We start from the raw sequence: 13796 nt of genomic DNA on the forward strand, positions 1-13796 counted from the left end.
TTAAAAATTCACCTAATAAACACATTTAATAACTTAATGGAAATATGGCGGTTGTTGTCATTACTTAATGGAAATATGGCGGTTGTTGTCATTACTTAATGGAAATATGGCAGTTGTTGTCGTTATAAAATGGAAATATGGCGGTTGTTGTCATTTTTTAATGGAAAAATGGCGGTTGTTGTCGTGATAAAATGGAAATATGGCGGGTGTTGTCATTACTAAATGGAAATATGGCAGTTGTTGTCGTTAAAAAATGGAAATATGGCGGTTGTTGTCATTACTTAATGGAAATATGGCGGTTGTTCTCGTTATAAAATGGAAATATGGCAGTTGTTGTCATTTCTTAATGGAAATATGGCGGTTGTTGTCGTTATAAAATGGAAATATGGATGTTGTTGTCATTACTTAATGGAAATATGGCGGTTGTTGTCGTAATAAAATGGAGATATGGCAGTTGTTGTCATTTTTTAATGGAAATATGGCGGTTGTTGTCGTTATAAAATGGAGATATGGCGGTTGTTGTCGTTATAAAATGGAAATATGGCGGTTGTTGTCATTACTTAATGGAAATATGGCGGTTGTTGTCGATATAAAATGGAAATATGGCGGTTGTTGTCATTTCTTAATCGAAATATGGCGGTTGTTCTCGTTATAAAATGGAAATATGGCGGTTGTTGTCGTTATAAAATGGAAATATGGCGGTTGTTGTCATTTCTTAATCGAAATATGGCGGTTGTTGTCGTTATAAAATGGAGATATGGCGGTTGTTGTCGTTATAAAATGGAAATATGGCGGTTGTTGTCGTTATAAAATGGAAATATGGCGGTTGTTGTCGATATAAAATGGAAATATGGCGGTTGTTGTCATTATAAAATGGAAATATGTCGGTTATTGTCATTTCTTAATGGACATATGGCGGTTGTTGTCGATATAAAATGGAAATATGGCGGTTGTTGTCATTTCTTAATCGAAATATGGCGGTTGTTGTCGTTATAAAATGGAAATATGGCGGTTGTTGTCGTAATAAAATGGAGATATGGCAGTTGTTGTCATTTCTTAATGGACATATGGCGGTTGTTGTCGATATAAAATGGAAATATGGCGGTTGTTGTCATTTCTAAATCGAAATTTGGCGGTTGTTGTCGTTATAAAATGGAAATATGGCGGTTGTTGTCGTAATAAAATGGAGATATGGCAGTTGTTGTCATTTCTTAATGGACATATGGCGGTTGTTGTCGATATAAAATGGAAATATGGCGGTTGTTGTCATTTCTTAATCGAAATATGGCGGTTGTTGTCGTTATAAAATGGAAATATGGCGGTTGTTGTCGTAATAAAATGGAGATATGGCAGTTGTTGTCATTTCTTAATGGAAATATGGCGGTTGTTGTCGTTATAAAATGGAGATATGGCGGTTGTTGTCGTTATAAAATAGAAATATGGCGGTTGTTGTCATTACTTAATGGAAATATGGCGGTTGTTGTCGATATAAAATGGAAATATGGCGGTTGTTGTCATTTATTAATCGAAATATGGCGGTTGTTGTCGTTATAAAATGGAAATATGGCGGTTGTTGTTGTTATAAAATGGAAATATGGCGGTTGTTGTCATTTCTTAATCGAAATATGGCGGTTGTTGTCGTTATAAAATGGAGATATGGCGGTTGTTGTCGTTATAAAATGGAAATATGGCGGTTGTTGTCGTTATAAAATGGAAATATGGCGGTTGTTGTCGATATAAAATGGAAATATGGCGGTTGTTGTCGTTATAAAATGGAAATATGGCGGTTGTTGTCGATATAAAATGGAAATATGGCGGTTGTTGTCGTTATAAAATGGAAATATGTCGGTTATTGTCATTTCTTAATGGACATATGGCGGTTGTTGTCGATATAAAATGGAAATATTGCGGTTGTTGTCATTTCTTAATCGAAATATGGCGGTTGTTGTCGTTATAAAATGGAAATATGGCGGTTGTTGTCGTTATAAAATGGAAATATGTCGGTTATTGTCATTTCTTAATGGACATATGGCGGTTGTTGTCGATATAAAATAGAAATATTGCGGTTGTTGTCATTTCTTAACCGAAATATGGCGGTTGTTGTCGTTATAAAATGGAAATATGGCGGTTGTTGTCGTTATAAATTGGAAATATGGCGGTTGTTGTCATTTCTTAATGGAAATATGGCGGTTGTTGTCGTTATAAAATGGAAATATGTCGGTTATTGTCATTTCTTAATGGACATATGGCGGTTGTTGTCGATATAAAATGGAAATATGGCGGTTGTTGTCATTTCTTAATCGAAATATGGCGGTTGTTGTCGTTATAAAATGGAAATATGGCGGTTGTTGTCGTTATAAATTGGAAATATGGCGGTTGTTGTCATTTCTTAATTGAAATATGGCAGTTTTTGTCGTTATAAAATGGAAATATGTCGGTTATTGTCATTTCTTAATGGACATATGGCGGTTGTTGTCGTTATAAAATGGAAATATGGCGGTTGTTGTCATTTCTTAATGGAAATATGGCGGTTGTTGTCGTTTCGTAATGGAAATATGGCGGTTGTTGTCGTTATAAAATGGAAATATGGCGGTTGTTGTCGTTTTAAAATGGAAATATGGCGGTTGTTGTCGTTACTTAATGTAATTTGGCGGTTGTAATCTGCTTAATGCTTTTGGTTGTCAGAGCTCTTCCGAATAATAAACCGCCAGGTCGCTAACTTCACGCCGCTAGGCCGCTGAACTTCTTGATCTATTTTTAGGAAAAAATGTTTATAATCGCTTCAGATTGATAATTTGTGCGTTTAAACAGTTAATATATCATTGTTTTCCAAAACCAACACATAAACAATTGCTTTGAAATAGAGAAAAAATAGGCCGCTAGGCCGCCAACTTCACGGCGCTAGGCCGCTAACTTCACGTACATCAAAATTAAAACAATTGGTATCCCAGATATATTGATAAATATCTATCTTATATGGAGTGTATAACCAACAAAATAATGCATTGTCTTCGGAGGTTTTATCAACTTTTATAAGATATTTATTAAAGCTACCGAGCTATGCGCAGTCACACTCGTAACTACATCTTTTAGGAAAATACATTTTGGTATGATTATTCAAGTCATATACCTGTTGCACACGTTGTCTCCAACAATCGTCATAATCCAACAATAACTAAGGAATAATTTGCTGGTAGTTAATCTTTTTTGTGTTTAACATCGTTTTCACGAACTGTTTATTTGATGCCACAGTTTCGAATAAAATGAAAACCGGTTTTAACCAAAACTGGTTTTTGAAACTATCGAAATCCCCTCCGTAGGCGGTTTCGTCGATTTGTTCCATCCGAAAACTAGTTCACAAAAGAAAACATGGCGGACACTGATCCAACACATGTAATGAAACACCATATAGTTAAGACAGCCAATGACCATCTGCGGTAATACTGATTCGAAGAAATAGGAAGTAATGGCTTCATGCAGTAGCTCCACTATGTTGTTCAACCTGTACACACAACCATGCATTTACTTTCGGAACAGGTTTCCAAACCGCCAAAACTGTAACTAGTTTGGTGTGAACAAACACGTCCTTAGTATAGTCAGTGTTATTTCACTAAATTGTATGTAGTACACATTAAAATCGATGAACTGCGACATCATTGGATGAAGCAAAAAATGAAAAAGGTTAAAATGACATCTTACGAAAGATCGACACAGTGAAAGCTGAACTGTGGGTACACTGTCTCAAGAAGTACTCAAAGGAAGGACACTGTCTTCAAGAAGGTAAATACACGTTTGTATAAGTTTACGGGATGTCATTACTTTTACAAATATCAAAATAACATAACATGAACTCTCTAGGTAAAAGTATAATGGCTGGATACGTAGTGCCGCATACAGTTTGTCACCGCATACAGTTCGCACGTGGACACGAAAAGGACAACAACAAACAAACAATCAAACATGGCGTCATTCATTGTTTAGATAAAAAAGATATCCTCCATTGATAAATGTACTTGCAACAAAACTCAAACAACGTAAGAACATGTTAAATTATTCGTCTAAGCGAAAACAAATTCAATAAAAATGCCCAATGAATACACTACATAAAGGCACATACCACTCCACCGCAAATAGTTCGCCAACGAATGTATTTGAAACAAGGAAAATGTTGTATATATTGCAAATAATTTCATCGAGCCCAAAGGTGTGATTTTCCCATCCGTGCCGGAAACACACCACAGTCCTATACTTATATTCATATTTCTCACTTGCAGTATTATATATTTCACACAAACTCTGTTTGTTATATGAACACAATTCGTTGAACAATTGAATTGTATTAACATAACCTCTACACGATGGTTCCCATGGTCCCTTTAGAGTGGAAGTTTAATATTCACTTGCGCCTTGTTGGTGTCAAGCTGGTGTCAGTAAATGACTCATAATCAGGCTAATGTCTATGTAAATTGCCACAACAAGACAAGAATGCCATGATGACTCATCATCCGTTGTGACATACATGATGGAGAAGCGAACCGTAGTATTTACGAATACAATGGAGCAGGTGCATTCAAATTCGAAAAGAAAAAAAAATGTATTTAAAATAATTATTTAATTATCTTTGCATGGAATGCGCATTTGTAAAACCTATAAATTTGTATCTTTTTGTTGTTTTGTTCTTTCATGTTTTAACGACGCAATCTTCAGCAACAAAAAGGTACCGATTAAAAGGTTTAAAATTAATGCACATTCCTTGAACATCGTGTTTGTTAGAAGCACATGGCTCGATTCTCAATCGAGTATGTCATTGTAACGGGTGTAACGGATGAATTCTGACATAGACGTATTAACAGTCAAGGACAGTAATGCTCTTGCATATAAAGCTAAACTTGCACATGTGTTTTGACATAGCAAAACCAATTTAGTAGTCAAGCAAAAACGTATGACTTGAACAAGTCAAAGTAAAGGTCAAGGGAAAAGGGTAGAAGAAGGTTGAAATACGAAGAACGTCAGCGTTATTATAATCGAGCAATAACACATGGTTTAAAATGATCACAATTAAAGATCGTATAAGAACTGATTACAAAAATCCAAATCACCATAGGAAAAACTAATACAGAATTGAGCGCATAAGGATGGTGCATAAGTACGTATCTCCTTGGTCTATTGTGAATGGTTTGGTTTGCTACTGTGCCATAGTTATACTTCATATCGATCCTTATTACTTCATTTATCAATATACAATGAAGAAACCCCACACAATTCAAACAATTGGATATTAAGGAAAATAAAAGCGTTTTGAATAATCAGCATTCACTAAGATCAAGATACATCGCCCAAAGTCTAGTTTCTAAGATCACTAAACACGTACACCATTTGGTGTACACCGTGGTTTATGTTATGTTTCAAATATGAATGGAACTTTCGTGAGTGTCTTGTCTGAAACAACAACAACAGCAGCACCAACTAGTATTCTAAGTATTTTAAATTAAAGGAGTACGAACTAGGCACAGCCATATGGACAATAAGCGTCATTTTGTTTGTGCTGTGTCGTATGGAAGTTAATAGAATACAGGAAAGTACACACGATGCTCATCTGGATGTTTATACTTTGGCTTGGAGATAACGTTAAAGGTCGGTTGAATTTATATTTTGCAATCGGTGATCGTTTCAATGATTAACTTCTTATTACATTCATCTCCCCTTCATTTGTGGTCCGATTTCGGCCCGTGACCTTTTGGACATTGTTACATTCTTTAAGTGTGTCCATTTGGAGTAACCTTTTCAGGGTTACCTACCTTATAGGATATAGCTACTATTTTAATTGATCAACGCAGTTCATAGTAGCGTAGGGCATATAGTACACTAGGTAACGTACAGCAGGCTTTAGGGCTGTAATGCGCGAGATGTTGCGAGTACGAAGCCGTTGAGGGTAACATTTTTTGTTGTTATTAGTATTTGTCTTATTCTAACTTTTCATAATTTCCATTAGGTTCTTCACGAATGCTTTTTTTACTCAAAGTATATCTTCTCACTCTATTTTAATTGCTATTTATTCTTACGATGTTTATCCATTTATATAACAATGTATTTCATAGAAATTAAAACATGTTTTTATTAGATCTTTATTATTAAAGAAAACTATTATTGAAAAAAAAGACCACACTCAAAATTGACATTTTGTGAGATATCTTCATGTATGTATTGAAGTGAGGAAATTAAAAGATGGAGGAAAACCTGATATGTTTCGGACTTACAACCCTTATAAACTATATTTCGAAATCCAGAGCCCCACACATTGTACATTACTGGTTTAAATAACTTTACCATTATCAGCTATGACTGAAATATGCAAATAAGTCATTATGTGGACTAACCCAAACCTCTCTCTATATAAGGTAAATGTAACAAGTAAAATCACTGCTCATTGTGTGAAATCAGGCTATACCTTATCACTTATTTTTGGATTGAAACTTGTTTCTTACTTGATCTTAATTTGGAAATATAATAAGTTTGTCTTAATATTCTAAGGGACCCCTCCAGTTTCTTCACACAATGAATTCGGTGAGCTGACATTGTTTCAACCAGCATTTGTTGGAGGGAATGTGACCTTCAGATTAACCCCGTCAGTGCCAATTACAGCAGTAACATGGCAATGTTTGATACCCGGGAACCCAGTTATTCAGAACTTTAACACAGATGAAGTTGCTGTGCGAAAAGTTGGAGAAACGTTTTTGCTGGTCATAAAAGATGTGGACAAAAGTCTCAATGGGACTTACGTATTTGCTACATTTTTACATCATGAAAATATTTCATTAGTGGCGGAACTGAATTTAAGAGGTAAATTTAGAATAGCTTTTGATAATTTTATACTTTTTCACTCATGTAATGCTTAAAGTTACAGCCATTTACACTAAAAATAAGCTTTTGCAAAAACATAAACAGTAGTTAAAGTGTGGAAACCATCGAATAAAAAGAATATCCGAAACAGTTAAATATAACTATGAAAACATGCACAAATGCAATTCAATCCTTTTATTTAGATAATGTTTGATAAACTGCGGGTTTAGAGACGATTTTGAGTTCGATATTAAGCAAATATGTACCACATGTTTAACTTTTTTGAAGATCTGTGTTCACAATTTAAGATTTAGCAATTTTACAGAGAATGTGTGAGTGTTCAATATCATTTTCTTACTGTTCTTTTTCTTCAACTTCACAGAGGCGCTTGGTTGTGGTGAACTTAACCTTCTCTCAGACGAACCATTTGTGGTGGGCGATGTTGTCAGATTTGGGTATTTTCCCTCGCCAGAGGTGATTAGAGGGAACTACGCTATGGAAATGATAAAGAGCACAAATCTTTTAAAAATTCCAACACCATTAAACCGTTTGAAGCTTCAACTCGAAGGAAACGAATATAAAGCTGTATTGTTGAATGTTAGCATGGCTGACAGTGGTGTTTATCGTATACAATGTGTTGACGGGTTTTCCACGAACTTTTCAAATCCCATCATGCTGATCATTGAAGGTATGTACTAGAATTGTAAAATCATTTTCTTTTCTTTTTTTCACTTTGTATGATTTTGTTCTCCATCGTAACAATGATATTTTTGTTTCAGGTGTACCAGTAATTGGTCCGTTAACCAGCATTTCCTCATGCAGAAAATGCATCGTTTTCAAAATGGGCGATACACTTAGAAAACTATTTTGTGAACGGAATGGAAGTCCCGATATCGCTGGGGTCAATTTTACAATTGGGTCGAATGTTATTAATTCGTTTAATGCGTACACACTGTCACCTTCAAAATTTGGTTTAGATTCTCATTCCAAACCAAATGATTCCTACCACCTCATGACAGCTAAGTGTACTTTCTGGATACTTAACAGAACTTTGTCAGCGGAAGCGACAATCTACATCGTAGGTAATAAAGGCTAATTTACAACTGTTAAGCTATTGACCCTTGTTATTTCTCCTTTTGAAAGGAAGAGCATCACATACTTTTTAGTAAGTTTACCTGATGGAAATTGTTGGCAGTTTCAAAAAGACTGGGAATGCCAAATTACACCTTTGTATTTTTTGGTCGACTGTTTAACCGCCACAATCTGTTTTTGATATGTTATACATTAAAACGACAACTGAATGGCACAGAAATTACATTATAATCACACATTAATCATTTCTTGGTGTATCCATGATCAAAATATGAGAAAGGCTTATTGATAGAAGCGTCGAAAAAAGGGCGCAATATTAGTTTGATTTCCTTTTGTTCATGTTTCAGTTCCACCAGAAGACCCTCCGAAGCTTCAGTCAACATCTGTTCTGAAAGGCGAAACTATTGATATCACCTGTACCTCACCTGTTGCGAGACCAGCACCACAACTGGAAATAGTTGTTATAGGGAAACCTTCAACAATTGTTTCTACAAACTTGTCAATTTTTGATATTTCAAAAGGACTTTACAGATCCATTGCAAAACACTCATCCCCCAGCAGTCAGTGGGAAAACAAGAAGTTGTTGTGTTGGCAGTCGGCCGGCGATGAGGGCTTATATAATTCAAGCCACTCAAACGATTTACTTATTGAATATATATGTAAGTATTTTTATATTGAAGTCAATGACCAGAGCCAATCAAACCTATACTGTTTTTTTTTGTTCTTTTCCTGTATGTGCATAATTTCGGAGGGTCAGAATGTATAAAATAGCATGGAACTGTTTTAAAACCAATCTAATGTTAAGTAGTTTATATTTTATACAGGGTTTGGGCAACCATATTAAGGTCCAAGTAAGTTGCATTTGTAACAATTCTATTTTGCTTAATAAGTATACGAGATAAAACATATTTCTGTAAACATGGTTCTGTGACTATGACAGATTATTATCCAGTAACATGTGATACTACATTGTCTATAGTTGCCAATGTTGATGTGAAAATTCTATATATCGCGTCTTACAAAACAACAATAAACAAACATGTGTACGGCAAAAGAGAGACCTTACTACTACCTGGAAGGTACTCCAAGTAAGATGGTCCAAAATTTTAACCCAACACCGCCGTTCACTTGGATTCTGTTTAAATGAGTAAAAACAATAGTAAAAAAAGCATTTTATTTTAATCATAGCTGTTTGCTTGTATGTTTGACATGTTGCTCATTTAATACTGAATTGTATGGTGTACAAACACCGAATTACATGTGGTAATATGTTGGTATTTTTTTCAGATTCACCATCGGGTGTTTACTTGTCGTACTCGATACCTATGCGCATGCGCGAAGAAATGGTTGTCACCTGCAGTGCTTTTACTGCTCACCATGTGTGCACATTGCACTGGGAGTTTGAAAGGGAGGACATTACATTCTCTGTTGTTTCAAAGGAATATGTTAACAAAACATATAGTGAAAGTATAGCCTTTAACGTATCAGAGTTGGACTTCAAAAGGTCTCTTTACTGCAGCGTAAAATGCTCCAAGATGGTTTTAACAAACTCGACAGTTTTGTTATTCCCTCGTAAGGTCTTAGTTTTATTTGGTTATAATTAACATATTTTATTTATGATATCTTATTTGATTATTGGGTGAATTTAAAGTGACCGAAAAGAAAGGTTTATACAAAGCGTTAAGACATATTACAAGTTTCAAATATCTGTTGACCAATTAAACTTGAATAAGTTTATATCAATTGACCGTACAGTTATCATCTGAAAGGAATTTGAAAAAAAAAACACAAAAATAATCAGCAAATATATTTTACATATAATTTGTTTATATAAATATAAAATACGGTAATTAAAGGTTATTAAATATCGGTGATTTGGCATAATTGATCTAAAGGAATATGTTATAGAATATTTCCTTACTAAAAATCGCCCTTTCAGAGAAACCAACAGTTTACATCAAAGAAACAAGGCCGGTACCACATTACAACATAGTTTATCTTAACTGTTTGTCCGTGGGATATCCGGACAGTAACATCACGTGGGAAATGGTTGACCCTCTAAATGGCAACACAGTTGAGGTGTTGGACATGTGTGATACGCCAACGTGTACCTTGAAAATTGTTTCAAGCTCCATAGATCTGGTATACAACTGTGTTGCCCAGAACGAGTTTGGTCGAGCAAACAAAACAACGAGAATTGTTGTGTCACAAGAAAATGATGGAAATATAGGTATGGAAGGAAATAAAAGATGCTTAGATGATAATTATTTAGGGATTAATTATAAGTGAAACTAAACTATAAACGGCTTTGTTAATAACGATCGTTTTGAGGATCAATGAAAGAGGCAAACGCGATTTGTCTTAATGCTGATGCGTTCTCTTTTACACCAACTATGGTTTTGAGCATGTCGCATTAAATGCTTCAAATGTTTCAACTAACTAGTACACGGTCGGAGCAGCTATGTAAACTAAGATTTGTTTTACTAACCAGCTTACTTTTATATGTCAATCATTAAATCACTACTTGCTAAACTTAATTATTCCAAGTCAAGTCAAGGATTCATTATTAGATAACATTAGTATTGTTATAAGCTCTGAATGTATACTTTGTTTTTGCAGAAGATGTTGCGAGTAAACATGCCTTTCCGGTTTGGATAGTGGCGACTGTCGTGGCTAGTGTTGTGTTCGGATTTCTTGTTATTCTCCTCATTTATTGCTGTGTAAAAAGGAGGAATCGTAAGTTTCAAGATGTATAATTATCCAATTATATTTACCAAAAAATGTCTTTATGTTCAGTATGCTTGGAATGAGTATTTCAAGTAGAATGTCTATAAAACAAAAAATAACAAAAAACTCATCAGAGGTTTGATAATGATAAATCTAATCTGCTGTGCGCATAGCAGCATATATCTGGTGTACAAGAATGGTAAGTTTTATATTTCCGACTAGAGAATGTCATTTTAGGGTTGTGTTTAGTAAAACCAGATATATTCTCATATCTAAAGCAGTATTTCTCAACATGCCCGTACGTTGCGCTTTTGCAGGCCTCTTATTGTATATAATGGTTTAACCGAACCGGAGTCATAAAGGAATCGAGAACATTTAAAATAGTTTACTCCCTATCAAACACACATAAAAGCACTGAAATGCAAGTATAAAACCAAGCGATATTACAATGATTTCACGATTTATAGGTTGGTTTCATCAATATAAAATACACAGTAGCCAAGATATAGTTTAAACTAGTTGATTACTTATAACCGTGTTTGATGTGAAAATACAGGCACCGGAACCGCACAAGTTCAGCATGAAGACAATCAATTACAGCCGCCTTATACAAATAGCATAATTGAGGTAAGAATTCAAATAAAACAAAGGGAATCAGAAGGACAATCCCAGTAGCCAAAGCGTTATCGAATACCCTGTCTAAAGATTGTTTAGGTGAACAAGGCAATAAAGACTAACAAGCACTATACGAGGGTCATCACAAAAGAAGATTTATAAGAATAACTGGTGAAGTTAACGGGTTCGCTCGGGGTTATTTTCTCAGAACTCAACATGACACTTGCCCAAACATTTATCAAAACATTTTTTATATATTCAGTAAAACGGCCACCATTCTGAGCCGTATATGTTTTTACAATGAATACAGAAATAAAAAATGTAATACAGAAATAACTAGTTGAGTGAAACTCTGGAAGGCTGATTTACGTACTACCTGGTGGTGGAGTGTGAACAGAAATCATCGTTGTCCTTAAGCATGTTCAATCCACCAAACAAACGAAATGCAAACAAACTGATATTGATAACAAGTACCCATAACGAAATGATATCAAATTTGAGATAATTCAGTAAGATTGGAGGAGGTATTTAGTCTCTTGCGAACTGTATTTCCTCTCGTTGCTATCTATATTCCGATTCCGAGTTCGATTTAAATACCTTCAGTACTTCTTGGGTTATGGCGGGGACAAGCATATTTCTTATCAATGCATACTGTACAAGTGAAATGGGACATCATTCTGCACTTACTGAGAGTAGGATAAGGATTATTTGCAATTTGCCATCAGTCTATGTTTCAATGTTCATTAAAATCCCATCAATAGTCGGAAGCACGGACGGACGGACATAGTTGTGACGTTGTACGTTATACATTCGTGGAGCATAAATATGCGTACTCCTTAGAATGACAGTCTTAATTGTTCAAAGTATAGGGATAAATGGTTGTGCGTGCATCTGTTCCTGGTTTTAAACTAAATAAAAACTTAACGTTATTTCTGTTTTTGTTTCGCCTGCTCAATTAAATCCGTAAACATATCATTAATTTGGTGTTGCTTAGAAACATTACCCATATACTATGACAGTATTACACTGAACGAGTTCGAACGTTGGTATGCTGTTTGATTAACCATCGGAAAATATTTTATAGTGGTTTTCACATTTTATCATAATGTGTACGTTTTTTTTTGAAGGGCGAAGAAAACACATATAATGAGGTCGATGATGAAAGGGTCGCAATGCAGCAACTACCATCCACGTACGGGAGTGAAACTGGCAGTGAATATATCCGGCACAAACGAGATACCACCAGTAATCAATACGATACAATACAGGAAACCACGTATATGTCGAGAAATGTCTCCATGAGTGAGACACCATGTCCTCAATTGCCGAAAAGCCCTGAAGGGAGCTCCTCTCAACCGAGAACCAGCGAGGACTACTTACACGTAGTTTACCAACCTATGTCCCCAGTGCAAGGGAAATAAAGATTTTAAAGAGGATGAGAATTATTCACCAACAGCACATGGCATGAACTCTAATCAAAATAACGTTTAGCGTTTTGTCTATTTAAAAGTCTGTCTGGTACGGTTGCAGTTTAATACGGTTATCGTGATGACGTCATTGCTTGTGTGACACTGGTGACAATATATAGCAACGTCGGTGCTTACAGATGTCAAATATTATGACTTGATGATATAGGATTCAGTGCAGTCTTAATGAAAAATAGTTCAAGTTTGTTCTCGATATCGACAGCACTCATGTATATATCCATTTCCGGATTTCAAAAGAATCTGGGCTGGTAGTCAACATTGGTCTGAATTGGATCTAAAAACGATGTACATATAAACCTAGTCGGATAACTTGTTATGAATAACTTGCCAATAAAGTGAATGGAGTCAGTGATGTATGACCATAAGAATAACTTAAGTTGAATATTGAATACCACCCCTGATATACAGTTATTGACCAATGACGAGTTGTTTACTCGTTACATATAACTAGATACGTACGTATCTTAAATTACAGGTTAAAACTTAAGTGATAATATATTTATTCAATCGTGATGGAAGATGCTATGTTAGATATTGATAATGATAAATCTTAACTGGTTTAGTAACGTTAAGAACCTTCTCATCCGATATGGTTTTCATTATGTATGGTGAAATGATTCACAGATAACCGAAAAACATTTAATTTGTGTTTTAACAACGTGTCCAATGTCCAATGTCGTGCTGGCACGACATTAATTTTTTTGAATGTCCGATGACGACTTTTATTTTTGAATTTTAATTGCCAATGTCGTGCCAGCACGACTTTCATTTTTGAATGTCCAAAGTCCAATGTCGTGAATTTCCAATGTCCACGACTTTCATTTTTGAATGTCCAAAGTCTAATGTCGTGCCAGCACGACTTTCATTTTTGAATGTTCAATGTCCAATGTCGTGCCAGCACGACTTTCATTTTTGAATGTTCAATGTCAAATGCCGTGCAGGCACGACTTACATTTTTAAATTTTCAATGTCCAATGTCGTGCCGGCACGACTTTCATTTTTAAAATTTTCAATGCCCAATGTCGTATGTTTAAC

General features: G+C 35.1%; 1 protein-coding gene across 1 annotated transcript; it reads left to right on the plus strand.

Moving 5' to 3' along the window:
* Positions 1-5502: 5502 nt before the first annotated feature.
* Positions 5503-13100, plus strand: LOC128236041 (uncharacterized). Its single transcript, XM_052950861.1, has 10 exons — positions 5503-5634; positions 6532-6840; positions 7223-7528; positions 7620-7922; positions 8280-8591; positions 9220-9504; positions 9872-10162; positions 10552-10668; positions 11216-11286; positions 12402-13100. The coding sequence occupies exons 1-10, from the start codon at positions 5589-5591 to the stop codon at positions 12693-12695; spliced, it is 2334 nt and encodes a 777-aa protein (XP_052806821.1). The 5' UTR covers positions 5503-5588; the 3' UTR covers positions 12696-13100.
* Positions 13101-13796: the final 696 nt, after the last annotated feature.

This window comes from Mya arenaria, chromosome 5 (assembly GCF_026914265.1).
Source record: "Mya arenaria isolate MELC-2E11 chromosome 5, ASM2691426v1".
Lineage (NCBI taxonomy): Eukaryota > Metazoa > Mollusca > Bivalvia > Myida > Myidae > Mya > Mya arenaria.